We start from the raw sequence: 23,245 nt of genomic DNA, 5'->3' as shown, positions 1-23,245 counted from the left end.
CCTGGCAGGCCAGGTGCCACCCAGCACCTGCTCCCTGAAAGCTAGCCTCTAGTGTAGGTACAGGACTCCATGCCCCTATGGCTGAGGGGACACAGTACTCCAGTGGTAGAAGGCATAGTTGTGACCTTCAAACAGCTTGTGTCTGTATACGTTCCAAGTGACTGAAAATCATTTAGGTTGGAAGAACCTTGTCCCACTGCTGAAATATGAGTGACTTCAGGGCACAGAGATGATACTTCGTTCCACCCTTCCCAAACTGAAGCCCACCTGGAGTACTTTAGTTTTTCTGACAATGAGTCCAAAGTAATGAACTTGGAAGAAGTGGCAGGGGGCATTTAGTGAATCTGTTTCCTCCAATATTTTGATGCCGCTTTGTGTGTGTATGCGTGTGTTAGTTGTGGTACACACATGTAAGAGTGATGATGAAGGATGCTGTGTTTACACGGACAGAGGTCAGAGGAGAACAGGACACTGGAAGCTTCCTAGCATTCTCTATCTTATTGCCTTCACACAAGGGCTGTTAATCAGTGGTTCTCAACCTATGGGTTGTGACCCCTTGGGGTTGAACAATCTGACCCTTTCACAGGGATCACCCAAGACCATCAGAAAACATAGATATTTGCCTTATAATCCATAACAGTAGCAAGATCTCAGTTAAGAAGTAGCAAAAAAAAAAAAAATTTATGGTTGGAGGTCACTACAACATAAGGAACTGTGTTAAAGGGTCACAGCACTAAGAAGGTTGAGAACCACTGCTCTAGACAAACTGCAAGCTCACCTGGCCAGGGACCTTTTGGGATCTGCTCCCTCCTCCTCTCAATGCTGGGGTTATAGGGATGGATGCATGACCTTTCCCAGCTGTTTATGTGGGAGATGGAGATCCAAACTCAGATCCTCATGCTTGCAGAGCAAGCTCTGTGCCCAGGGAGGTGATGCTGCTTCTTTTGCGGGAGCAGAAAGTTAATTGAGCTCAAATTCACCCAGGTCTACAACTTGGTCGAGTGCCAGATGCACTCCAGTGTGCACGCTGTCCTCTACCCCAGCTGTGTGGCGCTTTTGCTTCTCCTCCTGTGGTAGTTTGTAGAGCTGGCAGCCCGAACAGAAGGTTGCGATGAGACCTCCATGTGGTAGGAGGGCACACTGGGGAAGTGGTTTCATGATTGCCTCTCTGGAATGGATTCAGCAGCTTGTAAGACAAAATTTACCAATGTAATCTCCAAACTAGGTCAGCTTGCCAAGGCTGGACTTACTCAGTAGAATCTTATACCCACTAAGCCAAGTCAAACTTCCCAAGTGCATTTCAGCATCCTGGCATGTGGATGGGGGTGGGGGAGGGATTTGGCAAGACCTAGAGGTGCTGACAGCTTGGTTCTCACTTTCTTCTCCAGCAACAAGGCTTATCACGAGGGCAGCAAGGCACAAAACATGGTGAGAAACAAATCCCTTGGACCACTCCGACTCCCAGTGGAGCCTATGTGTGTTTAAATCAGACGTTGCTATGAAATTCTGAAATTCAGGCTCTTTTGCAACTTTGAATTTAATTTTCCAAAAGCCATTCAAAGATATACATCAATCTTTAAGCCATCCTTCTAGGCCTGCAGCTCTGAGTACGACTTGGTAAGACATTTTGAGACACTGATGATCACTGTCTATTACTAGGCATGGTTAGGGGAAGGACAGTGGCAACAGGTAAGAATGCTTCTCACATCTGGACAAACATGTGGCTGGGCTACTGGGGTGCCACCTCAGTGAGGACTTTGGGATGAGTGCTGCAGCTGAGAAAGGGCCTCAGGATTCAGAGTCTCAGGAAGGGCCATCTGGTAACGCTTTTCTGCTTGCTGTCACGTTGCTTGTCCAACCTTAAGGAGGGTGCAGGATGCGTGATGTGGATCTGTAGACACGAGCAGTTCTACAACTAATCCCACCTCCTATGTAACAAGACAGGGTGGGCCCACTGGTCAACACCCAGAGCCAGAACCATGTAGGCCCTTGAAGGCCCCACTGTGTGATCTAGGCAGAGCATTTATCCTCCCAGGGGCCCTGTGTTTCTACATATGAAAAAGTGCAAATGATTGCAGGACTTGCTTTATAGGTTGTTATAGGCTCACTGCTGGGTCAGCATCGAAATAATGTTTTTATAGTCCAGAAACACATTCTGAAGTCTTTCAGAACAGGCATTGTACTTCCCAAGATCATTCTCCATCCCACCCACTGCCTCAATCCAAATTTATACATGTCAGAAACAGAATATGACACCAACACTTTAAGTATGGGTCAGTGCTAATAAGTAACATCTGTGTGCAGGAATGTATGTCCAAGTATGTGTTCATGTGTGTATGGGTGTGCATGCCCATGTGTATGAGGATGTGAGCATTGTACATGTGTGTGCATGCATGTCGTATGTGTGTGTGTGTGTTGTATGCATATGTGTGTTGTGTGTGGTTGTACATGTGTGTACATTTGCACATGTGTACATGAGTATGTGTGTGTAGGTCAGAGGTCAACTTCAGGATATGAAGATGAGCAAGATTTTATGGAAACAGTTAACCTATTCTGTTGGGAAAAAACCAAATCGTGACTATCACTATTCTCAAACACCCTGACTGCTTTCTCAAAAGGATTAATGCTTGCTAAATTCCTTCACAGGGCATGGAAAACCCTCTAAGTGTACTTCTCCCTAAAACATTTTGGGAGGTCCTGATCTGTTCAGACGCATCAGAAGAATGAACTGAGACGGCCACTGAGATCAGTGTGGAGACAAAGGCCTGAGTCCCATGGAGTGAAGGCAAAGAACAGCCTTTGAATTGATTTCTGGATGACTTAGATATCCTGAAGTTTATCTTAGGGTGTATTTTTAAACTAAAAATTAACTGTACCCTAGGGAAGGGGAGTTGCTGTACTTTTGCCAAGCTGCTAAATTCCACAGCTTGCGGCCCTGACTGAGTAGGGTTTCCCCTCTTGAGGTCCTCCACTCTTATCACACGAAGGAAGAACCAGCTGAAGACCATGCCTGGCCGAGGCCAGCAGCACCAGGGCAGATTTCAGATTCCAATTATTCCACAATGTTTGTCCCTTCCCACCGCTATCATTACCTCGGAAATTCAGAAGGTCCAGGTCTCTCCTCTGACAGTGACTTGAATTTGAGAGTCCTTCAATTTTGAATGTTCAGGGACAAAAGGTCAAGAGATCTATTTTTAACAAGAAGCTTTGACTGCGTCCAGCTAGCCCTGCAGGACACGGAGCCAGAACCTACTTGGCCCTTGCTGTTGGCTTTTCACCCTGGAGAACACAGGCCTCTGAGGACCCAAGAGGGAATGGGCTTATTTACAACATGCTTTTGTTATCTTTCCCTCCTAATCTGAAAGAAAAGGGGACCGCAAAAAGACCAGCCTGGTTATTAGTGTCTGGCTCCATCTGAGGGGTATATTTTAATTTTTAGTTCAGTTAGTCAGGAAGTTCAACACCGGTGGGAACTGAATCCATAATTATCATAAATTGTGCCTAACTCCCATGGGATTAGACTGAGGAAAATCAGCTTTCAAAAGATCTGAAGAGCATGTGATTGTGCACTCTGCCAAGCACCCAGTCACCCTGGTAGAAAAAATTTAAAAAAAAAAAAAAAAAAAAAAAAGGAAAAGAAAAGCAGCTGACATCTGAGTTAACTTTACTGGTGCTATAATAACCAAACAGTACACATTCCCTTACTCTGGAAGGAGAGAAAGCACAAGTCAGAAAGCCTGCATGGACCAGTCTGCGGAGAGGCAAGGCCTCTGCCACACACATTGGTACTTCTTCCAGCACAACTTCTGCTGCAGGGGATGGTAGCTTCCTGCTCAAGGGAAGGCCGGATCGGTTCTACTGGCATCCACACTTGGCCAAGAGGGACAAAGGGTCTGCCCGCATCCCACTGGCAGCCCCAAAGCAGGAACTTAACAGCCAGAAACCAAGGCCTGTATGTCCTGTCCAGGACTCCTCTCTTGCAGGGTTTAGTAATTTCTCTTTTCCAAGAACCTGGACTAGAAAGGCACAATAGTGTGTTCTGTGTCACCTTCAACTGAAAATGGTGAGCTTAAGTTAAGGGAGACTCTTCATCTTCTCTAAAGATGCAGGGATTAAGGGACCTGCCTGACTCCATTTGGAAGGCAGGAGCCATTATGCTGTATTTTTTAAAAGTTTCTATTTACTGTGAGAGTTGAGTTGGTCTCTGTTTCCTGGGACCTGACCTTCCCCAACCCATGAACTTGATTTGTTTTTGAGAATACCCTTACCTTCCCTGGCCTTCCCTGATCCCTCCCAAATAACATGATGACCACATGAAGGTTTTTAAAGATTTTTTTGTATTTCCTTATTGCCCCCATTGTTTCCCTTCTGTAAAACTACTGTGATTTTACCCCTTGAAATGGGCCCAAGAGATGGTTTTGGGGATGCTCTCTTTAATCCAACTTAAGAGGCAGTCACTGGCACCCCAACTGAAAAAAAAATCAAGCTTGCTTCCAATTTGGCTCAAATTGTGGTAGTGGTCTCCTTCTCACTGTTGGGATTAACAGGATCTGCTCTGTCATCCCTTTCCCTATCACAAGCAACAAAAGAAATAGACACACGGTTCAATAATAACTCAATATGAATTATCTCAACTCCTCAATAAAGAGACGTATGTACAGGTGGCATCAGAAAATAGGATCCATCTTTTCACTGTCTCCAAGAAACACACCTCACGACCAAAGATCTGAGAGCTATTACCTGAAGGTAAAGGATGAAAAAAACAGACTATTCTAATATCTGAATAGACTTCAAATAAAAACTAATCAAAAGAGGTACAGAAGAATACTTTATAGGCATTAAAGGAAAAATCTCCAAACAGGATACTACAGTTGTAACATATGTACTATACTGACCAGTTTCATGTCTACTTGACACAAACTAGAGTCATCAGAGAGGACATGGAGCCTTAATTGAGAAAAGGCCTTCATAAGATCTGGCTGGAAGGCATTTTCTTAATAAGTGATCAATATGGGAGATCCTAGCCCATTATGGATGCTGCCATCCCTGGGCTGGTGGTCCTGGGTTCTGTAAGAAAGCAGGCTGACCAAGCAAACCAGGAAAAGAAAGCCAGGAAGCGGCATCCCTCCTGCCCCATGGTCTCTGCATCAGCTCCTGCCTCCAGGTTCCTACCCTCACTGCTTTTGATGATGAACTGTTATAGGAAACTGTGGGCAGAATAAATCCCTTCCTCTTCAGGTTGCTTCTGGTCATGGTGTTTCATCACAGCAATAGTAACCCTAACTGACAGACTGACCCCAGCACAGTGATAGAGGGTGACTCTGATACCCAGCCTCACCAATAGACAGGTCATCTGGGGGGGAAAAAAACTAAATTAGAAACTGAAGTTAAATGATATCATACCTCAAATGGATCTAACAGACATTAACAGAATATTCTACCCAAACACTAAAAACGCACTTTCTTCTCAGAAGACCATGGAATTTTCTGCAAAACTGATCATATATTAGGTCACAAAGCAAGTCAGAACCAATCTGGAAAATTTGAATAGCAACCTGCCTTTGATCCGACCACAGTGGACTAAAGCTGAATGTGAACAACAGGAACGGCAGGACGCACAAATTCATGGGAGCTAAACCACACATTACTGAATGGAAGTCTGGTCAAGAGGGAGTGAAGAAGGAAATCCAAAATTCCCTAGAACTGAATGAAAATGAACACAACATGCTGACATCTATGGGACACAATGAAAGCAGTCCTAAGAAGAATATCTACAGCACCAAGTATCTCACATCACAACATTTGGAGTAACTTCATGATGCACCTGAGCGACTTGAAAAATCAAAAACAAACAACACTTTAGATGGCAAGAGATAATAAAAATCTGGGCTGAAATTAATAAAAACAATGAAAATAATAAATTACTAAAAACGAGAAAAGCAATGCAGATAATCAGTAAGAGCCGGTTCTTTGAAAAGATTAACAAGATTGCCAAACCTCAGGCAAATTCTTGCTTGCCCAAATTAATAAAATCAGAGATGAAAAGGGAGATACTACAACAGATACTGAAGAAACTCAGGGGATTATAAGGACACACTTTAAAAACCAATATTCCATTAAACTAAAAAAATCTAAAAGAAATGGATGAATCTTTAGATATACATGGCCTATTAAAATCAAATTAAGATGAAGCAAGTAATTTAATAGAACCATAACCACCAATTCAAAACAATAATTAAAAATCACCCAACTTAAAAATCCAAGCACTAGATAGACACAGCACTGAATTCTATTAGACCTTCAGGGAAGAACTAACAACAATACTCCTAAAATTATTTTATACAGTAGAAAAGGAAGGAGCAGTTCTTTATGTGATACCAGAATCAGGCAAAGTTCTAAAAAAAGAAAAGAAAAGAAGGGAGGGAGGGAGAGTGGGAGGGAAGAAGGGAGGAAGGAAATTATGGCCATCATCTAAGGTGAACATAGACACAAAAACTCTCAATAAAATATTTGCAAACTGAATTCAAGAGCAAATAAAAAAGATTTTCTACCATGATTAAGCCAGCTTTATACTTCCAGAAATGCAGGTGGTTTGACATCTGTAAATCAGTAACTAAACTCATCACATAAACATACTTGGACAGAAAAAAACATGATCATCTCCTTAGATGTAGAAAAGGCTTTTGACAAAATACAACATCCTTTCACGATGAAAGTTCCAGACAGACTAGGGATACAGGCAACAGACCTCAATGTAATATGGAGACATACAAATTCACAGCCAACATCATGCTAAGTGGAGAAAAACTCAAAAGCATTTCCTCTAAAATCAGGAACAAAACAAGGGTGTTCACTCTCTCCATTTCTGTTCAACACAGTACAAGTCAGAGTAATAAGACAACAGAAGGAGATTTAAACAGAAAAGGAAGAAGTCCAAGTATCTTTATTTGTAGATAATATGATTCTACACTTAAAAAGACCTCAAAAACTCCAACAGAAAACCCCTAAAGCTATACAGTAGCAGAATACAAAATTAACACACAAAAATCAGGAGGCTTTCTGTATTCACACAGCAAACAACAGCATCAAAACATGTCTTGGAATAAGTCTAACTAAGGAACAGAAAGACTTGTATAATAAAAATCCATTGAAGAAGATACCAGATGGATTAGTAGGAACAACAGTCCCAAACAATAAAAGAACTGTTGGAGTTATCATCATCTCTGGTTTTAAGTTACATTTTGGAGGTATAATAATAAAACCAGAATGATATTGGCATAAAAAGACCAGACACATCTATCAATGGATGGGAATTGAGGGTGCAGACGTAAGAAGCCAAAACTAACACTGAAGAAAACACAGTCTCTTCAAATTGTTCTGGTCAAGCTAGATAGCTATAGATAAGAAAACAAAAGTCGATGTTACCTACCAACCTGCACAAAACTCAACTCCAAATGGATCAAGGACCTCCACACAAGACCTGATACCCCAAATCTGACAGAGGAGAAATGGAATACACTTGAACTCTTTGGCACAGGGAAGGACTTTCTGAATAGGACCAGAGAAGTACAGGCATAAGACCTACAACTGGCAAATAGGACCTCATGAAACTACAAGCATCTGCACAGCGAAGAACATTCGAGTGAAGATGAAAAATACAGAATGAGAAAAATCTTCACTAGCTATATATCTACTACAGACAGAGGACTGGGTCCAGAAAACACAAAGAACGTTTAAAATTAAACCTCAAAAAAATAATGGAATAAAAAAATAAGGCATGGAACTAAACAGGGCTCTCAAATTTTGAAATATAAATGGCTGAGAAACAGTTTCTAATATTAATACCCTTAGCCATCAGAGAAATGCAAATTAAAACTACTTCGAGATTTCATCTTGCCCTAGCCAAAATAGCTAAGTTAAAACAAACAAACAAACACACAAACACAAATTCTGGTGTGGATGTGGGGAAAAGGGGACACTAATTCATGGCTGGTAGGAGTGTAAATTGGTATAGCCCCTATGGAAATCAGTGTGGAGTTTCCAAAAGAGGGAGAGAGAGAGAGAGAGAGAGAGAGAGAGAGAGAGAGAGAGAGAGAGAGAGAGAGAGGGAGGCAGGGAGGGAGGGAGGGAGGGAGGGGGAGAGGGAGAGGGAGGGGGAGAGGGAGAGAGAATATCGATCTACCACAGTCCAGCTATACTACTTTTGGGCATATACCTGAAGGACTGTACATCTTATTATAAAATACTGCTCGTTCATATTAATTGATGCTTATTCACAATAGGCAGGATATGGAAACCGCGTAGATGTCCATCAAGTGATGAACGGATAATGAAACTGTGGTATAATTTATACAATGGAGTGTTAATCAGCTTTTAAGATAAATGAAATTTGCAGGTAAATAGATGGAGCCCCAGGGAATCCTCCTGAGTGAGGTAGCCTGGACCTAGAAAACCAAACATGACATTTCCTCTCCTATGTGGATATTGGCCTTAAATCTTTAACTATGTGTAGTCAATTTGGAATACACCTAGAGGTTAGGAAACTAGTAAGAGGCCATGGGAGAGATATGAAATGGAGTTACTCTAGAACAGGGGACAATACTCAATCAGATACCACAAATAAAAAGCCCAGAACCATGAATGGGCTACCTTTTTTTGCGTTATTAGGAATCACTTTGATTCCCCCCAAATATAACAGGCTATTGCCAAATCTCTCGGCTACGCTCCAGAACTTGTTGGTAATAAGACCCTATTGCTAAATCATCATTTGAGTCATAGAACATGGACAAATCAAGCTGTGCTGACCTGAAGTTTCATCCCTACTGGCTAGCTTTCATAGTGCTGAAAGGTGCTATGCAAACTACTGGAAAAGAAAAATAATCATCATTCCTACCCAGCTATGAACCCTGCAAGCTATAATAATGAGTGTTCTACCAGATTTGCCTACTGGCCAACATTGCCATGAATGTGGTGGGAGTAACTAACTTCTGATTGGATACAAGGCTCACTCCATGAGACAGAACCCACGCATAGCACTGTTGATGGGGCCAAGAACCTGTGGCTGGTTAGGTTACAGGGCCTAGGGTAGAACCCACTACTATTATTCTGATAGTATTAGAACAACTCCTGATGACTCGGTGCTATGCCCATTGATTAGTGCATCCTTTAACCCTCATCAGAGAACCTCCTTCTTGCAGTAGATGGCAATTTACTTAGCGACCCACAACTAGTCACTGTGTAGAAAAGATTTCTCACTCTTCAGCCCTACATGACATGTCTATATTCTACCCCTCCGCTCAAGGCCCAGGGGTCATCCTGGAAGACAGACTGTAAGAGTCAGGCGTGTTAGATGGCAACAATTACACCGTGTTTTCCAGATACAATAGGACAAGCATACACATAAACTAACTGGGATTGTAACAGCGTGTACAAGACCTGTGTCCCAGCTCAAGCTAGGTACAATGAGAATAGAGTAGGGAGGTGGGCAAAATCCCCATCCTTAGCTGAGGAGCCGTTGACATTTGATAGTTGCTTTGACAGGAAGAGTTATTGTCTTTAAGTTGATGACATTCCCCAGGGCAGGTGCACCCAAGAGTATCTGAGCAACACAAACCGCACTCCATGGCTTTAAAACAAAGGAAATGGAAAGCTAAGAGGGTGGGGAAGAGGGATAGATCGGGGAAAACTATGATCAAAATGTATTGTATGAAATTCTCAAAGACTTAATAACCATATTTGAAAAGCAAAAAAACACTACTTGAAGATGAAATATTTCAAGCACACGTTAGTTGGGCTGTGCCCTGGGAGGTCTCTGAAGAGTCAGTTTGAGAACTTAAGATTGCTTTCCTTACCTCGTGAGGTGCTCCAAGAGGGTGACATCTACTGGAGAACTATTATGTGCTATGCACGTTCCCTGGACACAGGTTTTGTCATTTGTTTTCTTTATAAAGGTCACATGATTCAAATAAAAGTTAATCTCCAAAAAGTTTCAAAAAACATTTTTTTCTCAAATATCTTCTTTAGTTACTTAACCCATGAGAAATTAATTAGAAAGCATGTTTTAAAGCAGTTCCATCTGTGAGCTTGTAGAGTTATTGTTTACATGGATAAAAATGTCAATTCACTTTTATCAGCTTTGGAAATGTGAAAATCTGAATGCTGAAGTCCAAAAGTACTAGAGTTTGTGACATAAATGTTTATTAGGAAAAAGATGTTACTTGCACAAATGGAATGATCTAAAACTGGAAAAACTAAAAACATGAAAAACACTGAAGAAATAAATTTTGCAATAAAAAATTGAAACAGCTTGACTATTTGTGTTCTAAATTTAATATACAAGGAAAATATTTCCCTTACACTTAGCAATTATGTAAGTTACTAAATGTTTATTGAATAGATCTAAGCATTAAAAAGCTACTGTTCTCCCTACTACTTGTATTTTATTTTTTATTATATATATTGATGTGTGTGTGTGTGTGTGTGTGTGTGTGTGTGTGTGTGTAGGCATGCACATGCCATGTCACACAAGCAGAAGTCAAAGGACAACTTTCGGGGGTTGGTTCTTTCCTTCCACCAGGTGGGTCCTGAGACTGAATCAGGCTGCCAGGCTTGCTGGCAAGTAAGTGCCTTTACCCACTGAGTCATCTCACCAATTATTACTTCTAAACCATCGATTTAACTCTGTCAAAAATGCATCGTACTTATATTAAATTGATTGAAAATACTTTCCAGATGGGCTCCACACCCAGATTGTGTACGTGGGCTAATACTACTCATTTGAATGAGATGACCAAGTCTGACTCACTTCTGTGTCCCTTCTTCCCACTCTCTGCTATTCAAATGTCTTCTTCTGTCTCCACTGTTACTTCCTCAGTGTTGTGAGCTGCTGACTCACATTCTAACTCCTCTAAATCACAACATCCGCATCTCACATTTTCCAAGTTCATGTCACATCACTCCAGTTCCGGATCCTTGAACACATCTTAGGGAGCCATTCACAAAAGCTGACTCCCAACTCTGGGCCCTGAAGTCCTCCTTCCCTCTCAGTTCTATTGTCATTATTCTCTTCCCTCTGATGTACCACTCAAACTCTCCCAGGCTCTTCCCTAAGTATTCTCCCAAGTCTGAGCACTTGCCAACTCTTCTCCCTCTCTGGGAAATGTTATTTGACCATTAACAACCTTCTCTGTTCCCATTCGTCCCATGGCTTTCCTAGCCACTTGGAGAGCACTTGGCTCCACCCCATTTCGGCAGGAATCATTCAATTCCTTGGCTGGAAGAACTAATGCTTCCATGGAAAACACACTGTCCATCCATCCCACAAATACAATACAAAACTGTTTTAAGTTAAAACACCAAATTTATTGGATAATATTGAACTATATGCACACACATAGAAAATAAACATTTCATATAGTTGTATATCTTTTTTAAATGTATTTATAAGGACTGAAAAACTACCAATTTAGCAATTGGAATAACTTTTAAAAACAAAAAGAAAAAAGCTAAAATCTACATTCCTTCCATCGAGACTCAATGCTGCATCACAATCTATATGTACTTCATTTTATATAAATAAATCTTTTCTCTAGCTACCACATATTTAAAATTAGGATTACATGAGTTCTTTGATCATGTAGAATTTCTTATCCAATGATGAGCAGTTAAACATATAATTTTTGACACACATGTATGAACATTTACACTGAAATGAACATTTCAAACGTGATAAACAAAAACTCTACCATAAAGAATGTCTTCATATTTTAACAGTTAGAGACAGAGGTTAAAAAAAAAAACTTACAAAATTTAACATAAAAAAGACAGCATGCATCCACTAGAAGGAAGAGGGGAACTGATTTAAGTAGGAAAGACAAGGAAAAATAAGAGAGCAAAGGAAAGGAAGGGTTGGGGAACACAGGAAAGAAATGCAAGAAAGAGGAAGCAATAAATATAAAGTAATAAAGAAAGGAACAGAAGTTTACTAATTTTACCATTCTTGGGCAATGTGTAGACAAGAAAATGCAACTTGCTTCAAAAGCAAGGTAAAGGGGTCTACTAATTCATTGTCTATTCAGGTGTCATGGCTAACAATACACATGCAGCCCACCTGCAACCTGAGGCTGTTGTATGTGCCTTTCGGGAGGCCTAGGCAGTGGGCAGTCACAGAAGGCTGCTATTCCTTCATGACCTATTTTCTTTAAGCAGGGTGTGTTCACAAAGGCTCCCATATAGTCTCAAGAGCTATGACAAGTAATGGACCCAGACTCAGCGCTTTGGTTGCAAGTTCTGAAGAAGCCTATTCCATCTGTGGGCTGGAGTGGGCTGCAAGAAGCCATGCATTTCCAAAGCTGCAGAGAAAGGGAATGCTCTGCATGGCAGGCAAGAAGGGTTATGTCAGTCTGCCATCTCTGCAGAGGAGCGAGAAGCTAGGAAAAGAGCAGGGAACCATGGAGAAGAAACATCAGGGTTGAGTCACATTTGGGAAACAAAAGCTTAAAAACCTACTGCCATTTAATCCAGCAGATCACAACACATTCACAGACAAAGGAACAATAGGTACCTTGGTTTAAAACAAAACAAGACAAAACAAAATCCAATTCACCTCCCATATTAAAGCCAATTTTTTGGCCAATCCTCAATCACTGATTTTTCAAAAAGACTATTTACTACTGAACCCCAGAAACATATTGACTGGGATTTAGGATTCAAAAGTCTCAATCCACTTACACAATAAAAAAATAGAAATCACTCCCCATGATATTTTGTACCAGCCGCAATGTGGCCACTGAGAAAGGGAAGGATGTCTTCGGTAAGCTGGGGAACCTCAGGCCAAACTAAAACCCTCATAATTGTCAAGGGCCTGGGTCAGCCGAGCCTTCATAATCTCTTTGCTGCTATATTTAGGGAGGTCAAGAAGGTTGTAGCAGGTGTGGGCCACAGGTAAGTAATCCTCCCCAGTGGTTGTGGACTGGATGATAATCTGCAGGCTGGCCATGCCATAGATGGGAATCCGGTCACTGCCTGTCAAGAACACTGAAGAAAAGAAAATGGCATCAATGACTAAGCAAACGGTCTTCCAGGCAACAGATGAAGGCATGACACCCTGTGGCTTGCATGGGAACTACAATATTATTTATGTACCAACATGGCTGCACCAGAATAGTGGATGCTCAGACATGCTCTAGGACCTCTATAGGACACATGTCCTCATAGAGGAGCCTTCACAAAAGCAAAGCAGAAAAGAACTGTCATAAGAAAAGAGGGCCTTCCTGTACAAGAAACCGGCAAAGAACTCAAGTCTCTGTGACCTCAAGGTCTCTCTTACCTCAGATGTCTGAGAACAGAGCCACTCTGTCTGCCTTTTCCCTCCAGGGATCTACTTCATTTCCCCCCTTTTCATAAACCAGAAGACCTGACCTACAAGTTCTTTAACCGTTCACTCTTGTCATACACTGTTGCTTGGCAGAAATAATTAAATTCTCCTGCACCAAGTAGACAAGCACAGCCGTCTTCTCCTGTGTCCAGTATTGCAGAGTGCTGACTGTTGCTGTTTCTGTTTCTGTTTTGTTTTTTTCACTGTGGACTTGCCAGAAACTACCACAATGAAATCATTAACCATTTCTTTTCCATTTCTTTCTTTTTTTTTTCTTCTTCTTTTCTTCTTTTTGTGGTGGTGTTGGGGTTTGAATCCAGGGCCTTTTAGGTGCTAGGCAAGGACTCTGCCACTGTACCATCTGGCAGCCCTCATCAGCCATTTCAAACAACCTTCCATGGCTAAGGCATATAAACATATAACCATTCTTGCCAAGCTTCCAGAATTAATAACACAACAACAATGAACAGACAACACACGCCATAAATTGAATGCTCTCTTTAACTAGAAATGTCCTTTTTCTAAGGAAACTCCCAGGACCAGAAGGAATGCTTCACCTGAAGGTAACAGCTTTCCACATTCTCTTGGCAGCCTACACCCTTCATCAACGTGCATGGCACTGTTTCTCAACAGCTTAAGAACACGAGCAGGAGCTCTAGTGTGAGGTACTGGTTTTTTTGTGTTTTTTTCTCATCTTTACTCCATGTGAGCAGCAGAATCTGGAGCTAAGTCTTGCATTAATATTAATATCTGCTCGTTCTTAGAAAGCAAAGAAGTTGCTTGTTAAGCTCCTTTCTTGTTTCATGCAGATAAAAACTGTATTCTATTCACTGATTTATGGGCATGATTACACAGATGTAGACAGGAAGATCCAACCATTTCTAAAAGGCTGGATTTGATCATGGAAACTAACTCCACTTCACTCTCTAAAGCTAATGACCTACTCAGATGTTACGCAGCCAGTTACAAAGGACTACATACGGTATGGTTCTATTTCCAAGAATGTCTGTAACAGATAAACTTAAGATGGGATGGGTGTGGGGAAGAAATGAGGAACGATCCTGACAAGTACGGAGCTTGTTCTTTCTGAGGTGCTGAACTTACTCCCAAACTGTTCTGTGATAGTTTTACACTAAAGATTGTCTATACTAAAGCCTGCTTACACCACCCTTGCCTGGACATTGTAAAGAGGGAAACGGCATGTTTAAAGCTTTTATAATCAAATCTTCTCAGTTTTATCTAGAATCTTTCCAGATTAAACTTTTTAGATTTGGGAGGGCAGGTTATCAATACGTTGCTCAGACTGATCTTAATCTCTTGGGCCCAAGTGATTCTCCTGTCTCAACCTCCCAAGTAGCTGGGGCTATAAGCATGAATCAATGCTTCCACCTAAAGTGACTATTATTTTTAGAGAAAGTGAAGATCGGTGAAATGACTCTTTAGTTATTTTTATCTTCTTGTTTCACATATGTGTACGAACAGCCTACAATACATTTTAATTAATATACTGCAAATATATTGAAGCTTAATTTTCTTTATTATCTAGCCATTTTAGAAGTTAATTTTTACCTGTGAAATATACCATCCTACATGATGTCACGCTAAAATAGGGACAACCCACTGACGTGATAAATACTTACAGAGAAACTTTTTCTTCTTCTCTAGTGGGAACTCATGGAATGTTTCCCAAAATAGTTTCACAGTGGGATGTGTGCCCGAATAATCACCCCGGTAGACGGCAGTCTGTCCAAAAGAGGAAAACAAACAAACAAACAAAAAAACATGTATCTTACAGAATCAGGACAATGTCACAGAGCACATCAGATACCACTTGTATTTGAGATGGAAATGGCCGGGAGGCACAAGACCCCTATCAACTGCTCAAGAGCAGCACATCTGAAGGAAACAGATCCCTGGCACACCTACCCCGCTGCTGGTGCTCTCCAGAACTCACCTCTTCCAGTTCTTCCCAGTTGTAGTTACTGTTCCCCACCATCATGGCCCTCAGCTCCGCAGGCTGGAAGAGCTCCAGGACTTTGCCCCCACACACCTTTAGGAAGCCACTGGAAAAGGCTGTGTACCACTCGTGAACGGAGACATGGAACACATAATTCACATATGCATCCACGAATTCTTGCCTGCAGGAGGACCAGAGAAATAGGATGCATTGTAGATTTGGCACAGAGTCTCACAGTCTTTCTGAAGCCACCTTGCGATCCTGAGGTTGAAAGTGATGACAATGGCCTTTCTTCATCAGGTGAGGGCCTATCGTGGTGATCTGGAGCAAGGGAGGCAATGGTATAAAACCAAACTACTGGCCTTACCTGAGGTACTCCAATTGTCATCTCTTTAAGGTCTTGCTTAGAGTTTCGTTTAAGAGAAAGAAAAACACTGTTTAAAAGATGTCCATGGTTATAGTCACCAACTAACTGCCCTGTCACTGAAGCTGCCTGGTATTTATATCCTTGTGTATTTCCTTTTTTTTTTTTCTTTAATTTTTAGGTTTTTATTTTTATTTTCTTTATTTTTATTTATGTGCATTGGTGTTTTGCCTGCATGTACATCTGTATGAGGGTGTCAGGTACCCTGGAACTTACAGACAGTTGTGAGCCACCATGGGGGTGCTGGGAATTGAACCCAGGTCCTCTGGAAGAACAGCCAGTGCTCTTAACCACTGAGCCATCTCTCCAGTCCTCCCCCTCGTGTATTTCTTTTGTTTGGGTTTTTATGTATGTACGTATACATGCACGTGCATGTAGAAGTCGAAGGACAATCCCTGGTATCATTTCTCAAATGACATCACCTTATTGTATGACTCAGAATTTATCCCTGCTGGGACTCTCTGAGGAGAACAGCTTGCCCGACCAGCAAGCCCTGTGGCTCCACCTGCTTCCATCTCCCCAGCACTGGGCTGCAAGGGCACTAGCATGCCCAGTATTTTTATGTGGGTTCTGGGGATCAAACTCAGGCTGCCATGTTGTGAGGCAAGCACTTTGCGGACTGAGCCAGCCTCCTAGCCCTATCTCCTCAGAAGTTTGTTCAACATTTTAAAATCTACCAGAATAAAGATTATTTTGCATTTGGGAGTAAAAAGTAACTACTAAAGGGCTAGAGGGACAGTTCGGTTCGCAAAGTGTTGGTTGTCCAAGCAAGAAAATCCAAATTCAGTCTGAGCAAGCAAACGGAAAGCCAGCTGTGGTATCCCCAGCAGAGACTAGCATTTGCCAAACAACAGGCTGACTGGTGAGCTGAGATCCCAGTGAGAGAGCTAAGCCCCAAAAGCAAGGTAGACAGTTCCTGAGAAGGATGCTTGAAAGTATCCTTTAGCATGTCTCTGTCTCTGTCTCTGTCTCTGTCTCTGTCTCTGTCTCTGTCTCTCTCTCTCTCTCTCTCTCTCACACACACACACACACACACACACACACACACACACACACACACACACGCACACGGGATGGGGAGGGGAAAAGAGAAGAAACCTACACAAATCCAAAGTATGCTTGGCCCAAGAACACAATTCCGTAACTGTTTTCTTTCATTTTGTTTGCTTTGCTTTAGACTGGTTACGAATTTGGGCCACCACATCTGGCTGTATCTCCTTTCTTAACAAATCTTTTCCGTACCTCAGGAAACAACTACTCTGTCTCCCAATAACTAGGCCAATGCAAATGAAAACAGCAGTGAATTACCATTTACATGCGTCGGACTAGCATAAGCTTCAAAATGAGATAACATCAGTGGGAAACTGGAGCCTCAGAGCGAGCCACGGTGGGGAGAAACTGGGGAATGACAGGAACCACACATGGTTACTTGGGAAATGAATGAGGAGCAGCCACATGAGAAGAGCAAAGGCTATTTAATCAAATCGTTCTATAGCAAAGGAGCCAGCCGCTGTTACCTGTGTGACTCAAAAGCAGGAATGGGAGGGAGCATCTCACAGCAGAAAAAGGGACCACTTCAAGAACAACCCGATTAAGAGGAGGCCTTTGTCACATGCAAGCTGTGGCTGGCTGAACAGATGTGTGTGGCACCCTAAGCAACTGTTTAGGTGTGCACATTTGGTTTTTCTCTGTTTAGTACTAAATTGGTAGTTGGGACAAAAATTAGGAAGACTGTCAAATGTTCAAAATCCTGAAGACTGTCAAATGTTCAAAATCCTGGCCATTTTGATCTGATTGTTATCAAGTTACCGAGAAAAACAGAAAGCCCACAGAGCAGGCAGGCCTCCCCACATGGCTTACTGTATAAAGTTAGTTTTCCTCTGTAAATTATGGATCAAAATTCTATTTTATAGATTGGCAGGCCACTGCGCATGTGTTTATTTTAATCTCTCACAAACAAGGGCATAAACTAAGAAGTGAGACATAAATCCTCAAAGGCAGAATTTGTCGGTATCTGGAAGAGTTGAAAATATAGATTCCTTTCCCGCCTGCCCCTCTATGAGCTTTCAAAGAGACCTGGAGATACTGGAGAAACAGGAAAAGGAGCTGGGGACGTCTGCTGCAGCACGTCCCTGTTACCAAGAGAATTCAGAGAAACAAAACCAAAGATCCACTAGCATAAGAATGACCAACGAAAAGATGGTACAGCCATAGAACGGAAATCGTAAAGCAGAACACCTTTGGAGAATTAACTAGATCTGCATTTCTCCAAATAAACAGAACTCAGGAATGCTCAATGCTAACCAAGCTTCTCAGTGTGTGGTAAACCACGCCAGCTTTCATGCAAATTGCTTCTTTTGCCTCCAATGGTACCAATGAAAAGCAAGAGCATGGCCACTTACAGCCCCCACCCAGGCAAGTTACTTATTCAGTCTTTGCCTCAGTCTTCGCGTCTGGGAAAGGAGAAAACAGTTAATAAATATAAAGGAATTTAGGACCAAGACTAGTTTAAAACAATTTGGGAATGAAAAGATAAAAAGCTCACTAAATTAAACAAAAACCTGCATAGATAGTATCACCAATATACCAGGCAGAACAAAGAAATCCGGATGGACAACAAGGTTGAAGAATGACTAATTCAGAGAGCAATCATGGCTACAATATGTAAAGACCTCTGGGGCACAACCAAGAGATCAAAACTACAATCTGTGATGCAGAAGAAGGAGCTGAGATACACAATGAATTACTGAATCATTTTTTTTCCATACAATTCTCCAAATCTAGGGAAAGAAACAGACATCCAAGTGCCGCAGGTATTTACAACCCACAGACAGACAGGAAGCTCTTTGTGTTATAGTATGGCGTAACCGCCGCAATACAGGACAGAAAAAGATCACTGAAAGCTGAAGGGGAAATCTCAACGACTTGTGAGGACCAACCTATCCAAATAACACCCTCAGAATAAGACCTCTCAGAAGACACTCTAAGGCCTGTAGAAAATGAAATGAAGTAACTGCCTATCATTACTGTATCAAGCAAGGCGATCCTTTGTGCTAGAAGGAGGAATAAGGACTTTTCTGGACAGCCACTAAAGCTAGCATTTCAAAAGACACTTAAAGGAATGCTTTACACCACCCAGACGAATGGTATTCACAGGCTTAAGAGCTCAGGAAGGAATCACACATTATTAAGTCAGTAAACCAGCAAACCTCCAAGATGAAGAAGGGAGATGTTATTACATACTTTGCAACACTAATCGCACGTGTAAATGGTCTTAACTTGTCAATTAAAAGACAAGATAGATTGAAAAAAAAAAAAGATTCGCCTATTTTCTCCTTGGCATAAACAGACTGGATGTGAAAGGAGGGAAGATAACACCCCCGGCGAGAAATCTGAAAGCAAGTAGAAGCAGCTATATTTACATCCAGCATATTATACCTCAAGTGAGAACTGGTCAGAAGGGATAAAAAGCTAACTCTACACCAATAAAGAGAGCACTCCTTCAAGAAGAGATAACAATTGAAAGTACATGTGTGCTGAACAGAAAACAAACGGTACTGAAAGCAAAGGGACCCAGAAGTTCAGATAAAATGCAAGTGGATGAATGCAGTACTCACTACCATCAATACATAGGTCATCCGGACAAAAACATGAGCAATGAAACACCAGTTACACTGTAACACGGAACACATGGACTTAACATTAGCACCTACAGAACATTCCATCCAACAGCTATGGAATATACATTCTTCTTAGCAGCCCACAGAACTTCTTCTAAAATCGTATAATTTGAGGCCATAAAGCAAATCAATAAATACAGAAGAAATTGGAAGTTTTTCTTGTATCTCATCAGGTAATAGAAGAAATTCAGAAATCAATAGTAAGAAAAACTATAGAAATTAAGCCAGTGCATGGAGACTGAACAATATACTTTGAATGATCAGTGGGTTATAGAAATCAGAGAGAAAATTAATAAATTAACAAATTCAAACGAAAAACAAAATACAACTTACCACAACCTGAGGGACACAGCAAAACTAGTTCTAAGAAGGAACTTTGGAGCCATGAGTGCCTACATTAAACTTCAGAGATCTTGCTAGGCAGCGGTGGCACACACCTTTAATCCCAGCATTCAGGGCGGCAGAAGCAGGTAGATCTCTGAGTTCAAGGTCAGCCTGGTCTACAAAGTGAGTTCCAGGACAGCCAGAGCTATTACACAGAGAAACCCTATCTTGAAAAACCAAAACAAACCAAACCAAAACAAACAAACAAACAAAAACAAAACAAAACAAAACATTTCAGAGATCTCAAATAAATAATCTAACATTGTAGGAAAATAAGAACAAGACAAATCCGAAATTAGCAAATGGGAAAAAAAAAACAGTAAAAATCAAAACAGAAATCAATGAAGTGAAGACTAAAAACCGCAGAAGAGGTCCCGTTTTTTGTGTGTGTGTATGTGTGTGTGTAACAGAACTATAGCTAATATTATGTGGAATGGGGAAAAGTGAAAGCATTTACTCTATATAATCAGGCATGAACCAAGGGTGGCCACACTCCCCACCTTTATTCAATATAGTCTGAAATCATAGTCAGAGCAAAAGGCAAGAAGGGAAATAAAAGGACTATAAATAGGAAAGGACAAAGTATCCCATTTTTCAGACAATATGATCCTATCCTTAAAATGTCATAACTCTACTACAAAGCTCAGATCTGATAAATACTTTCATCAAAGCAGCAATATACAAAATCAATGTTCAAAAGTCAGAGGCTTCTCTATATACCAATAATAGACATATTGGAAAATAAATCCAACGGAAATGAAATTGTCAAAAAAAATGCCTGCATTGCCATATTGACTGTGGCACCACCCAAAAAAGCCCGGTTACAGATTTAGCCTTTGCCTGTGATTACTTTCCTTGCCTATTGCTGTGATAAAATTCCCCAACAAAAGCAATAATAGACATGAGAGCAGAAAAAGCACTATTTGGGAATAGAAAAGGACACGTGGGAGTGAGTGGAGAAAGCAATGGGGTACTGAGTATCACCAGAATTCACTACAGACAAGCCTGAAAATGTTACCATAAAAGCCATTCATTAAAATGTACAAGAAAAACATGTTTACCAGAGGTTGTAAATATAAATACAGTTGCTGTTTTATTCCTTGAATATTTGCATTTTTTAAAATTTTAAAATGTAACAATGGTAGCACTATCTCATCATGAAGGTAGGTGTTGTCTACTGGATCTCCTGCACTCTCCTGAGTCCTCAGAGCTATACCAGGTCACAAACCCTGTGCTTCTGTCTAGTCTGAGTATTTGCTTACACAATTCCCCCCCAAGGCTTGGTTCCTTTTGCAAACCCTGTCCACCAGCTGATTCTTATCAACCCCACCCATACTGTTCCAAATTCCTAAGTCTTACTTCAGTTTGTATACAGTCCTAGACCGGTGATGTCCAAGAACTCGGCCCACCCACAGCACCACCTCAGTCCCAGGCATAGCTTGGGAAGCAATGACTGAAAACCGACCTAAGCAGATCCAGCTACTTGTGCCATTTCCTCCCTCTCTCCCTTCCTCCTTCTTTCTTTCTCATTTTCAAATGTTTTCTCACCCTAAAGCTTCCCTCCCCCATTCCTTTTAAAAATTATTATTTTATGGGTATGGGTATTTTGCCTCCTTGTATGTCTGAATACTTGCACACCTGGTGCCCATAAACAAAAGAAGAAGGCATCAAATCTCCATGGAACTGATGTTATAGATGGCGTCAGCCACAATGTGGGTGCTGGAAATCAAGCCTGGGGGCATCTGAAGGAGCTGCCGGTGCTCTTAACCACCGAGGTGTCTCTCTAGCCTGTACCATGATTTTTTGCTAACCACTGACTTAGAATCACTCCCATTCAGCTAATCCATATGCAACACTAAGCATCAACACTAACTCCTCATACCTGACCTCGAGTCAGTCAAACTTGGACAACAACAGAACAAACTTCCTCCAAACAGGCAGCCTAGAAACTCACATTAGACACACAGCTGATGAGAGAAGTCTACATGCCTGGTCTCATAGCAACAACACAAATATGGAAGGCCAAGTCAGTCACTCCCCCCTCAATTCCACCTGTCCTGTAGGAGCGTTCTCTACTGAAAAGTGTCTAGATGAACCCCAGGACACAGAGTGTAAAAAACAAAAACAAAAACATAAACTTCATGAAATAATTCAAAGAGAGACAGAGTGACACCACATACAAATGGAGAAGAGAAAAAGAGAGGAGAGAGGGCACCCTTGCTGACTGGGAATGCTGTGGGCTTCAAAGTCCACACCCAGTGATACATCTCCTCCTCCTAATTGTAATTTTGCTGTTGTTAGAAATGGTAAATTTTTTGGAGACAGAGCTTTGTCTCAGGGGTCATGACTCACAAGTTGAGATCCTCTGTTCTAGAGGCCTGGAACTGATAGAATGAATGAATATCCATGAAAGAGGCCTTTATAGAGTAGTTCACAGGCTGTGATCCCACTAATCAAACAATGGCTATCTCCAAATGGAAAGAACACAGGAGTCATTCAAGTCTGCAGTCCTAACATGGTGCTGGTGTCCCAGAGGATTCCTAGAGAACCACTGAGCAGTCTACATTGGAATACCATCAACAAGATGCCTCTAAAGCAGGAGAGATGAACTTGCCAGAGAGAGAGAGAGAGTGCAAGCAGGCAAAAAGCAAAACCTTCCTTCTTCCATGTCCTTTTATGTGGACTGGCACCAGAATGTATGACCCGGATTAAGGGTATCATCCCATGTCAAATGATCCAATCAAGGGAAATCCTTCACGGATATGCCCAGCTGCTTGGATTTTCATTGATTCCAGATATTATCAAGTTAACATCCAAAATTAGCCATCACAATAACCAGTTAAACTGAGGTCATTAGGATGAGCCACATATAGAATGGAACCTTAGAGAAAGGACCTATCTGTATCTATAACATATGGAAAAGATGCTATGAAGAGATGAGAAGGCACCCAGCACAAGCCAAAAAAGAGAACCACTCTTTCCCTCACAGTCCTCAAAAGGAACAAACCCTGCCAAGACCTGTGTGGACTTTGCCTCCTTAACTATTAAGCAATGGACTGCTGTTGTTAAAACTGCCTGGTCTGTTAGACTTCATTGCAGCATCCTAGAAAACTAACACATACACTCAAACCCTGACATGCCAATTCTAATAGCATTACTATCAATACTTTTAAAATAATGATCCTCAAATTGTTTCAGGGTACTTACTAATGAAGAAGTTCCAGGATCTACATTAACTCGATGAATACTTTGAGTAAATTGTATAATAAAGAATTATAGGTCAATAAATATAAACATACCAAAAAAGCCTTTGAAGTTGACATAATTATTTGGAATTAAAAACGGAGATTAAAAGGAACAATTAACACATGGGTAAGGCAGGAATTGAAACTCGGCTCTAGCATGGACTGGAGAACACAACCATT

At 41.4% G+C, this 23,245-nt stretch overlaps 1 protein-coding gene across 1 annotated transcript in view; it reads right to left on the bottom strand.

Moving 5' to 3' along the window:
• Positions 1 to 11,390: 11,390 nt before the first annotated feature.
• Herc3 (HECT and RLD domain containing E3 ubiquitin protein ligase 3) overlaps positions 11,391 to 23,245 on the bottom strand; it is a 92,409-nt gene continuing 80,554 nt past the window's right edge. Inside the window, exons 22-24 of the mRNA XM_059257899.1 lie at positions 15,330 to 15,513; positions 15,016 to 15,118; positions 11,391 to 13,035 (exon numbers count right to left, since the gene is read on the bottom strand). Coding sequence (XP_059113882.1) covers positions 12,827 to 13,035; positions 15,016 to 15,118; positions 15,330 to 15,513 — 496 coding nt within the window. The 3' untranslated portion in view covers positions 11,391 to 12,826. The remainder of the gene's footprint in view (positions 13,036 to 15,015; positions 15,119 to 15,329; positions 15,514 to 23,245) is intronic.

This window comes from Peromyscus eremicus, chromosome 3 (genome assembly GCF_949786415.1).
Source record: "Peromyscus eremicus chromosome 3, PerEre_H2_v1, whole genome shotgun sequence".
Taxonomy (NCBI): Eukaryota; Metazoa; Chordata; class Mammalia; order Rodentia; family Cricetidae; genus Peromyscus; species Peromyscus eremicus.
This window is presented reverse-complemented; position numbering and strand designations above follow the sequence as displayed.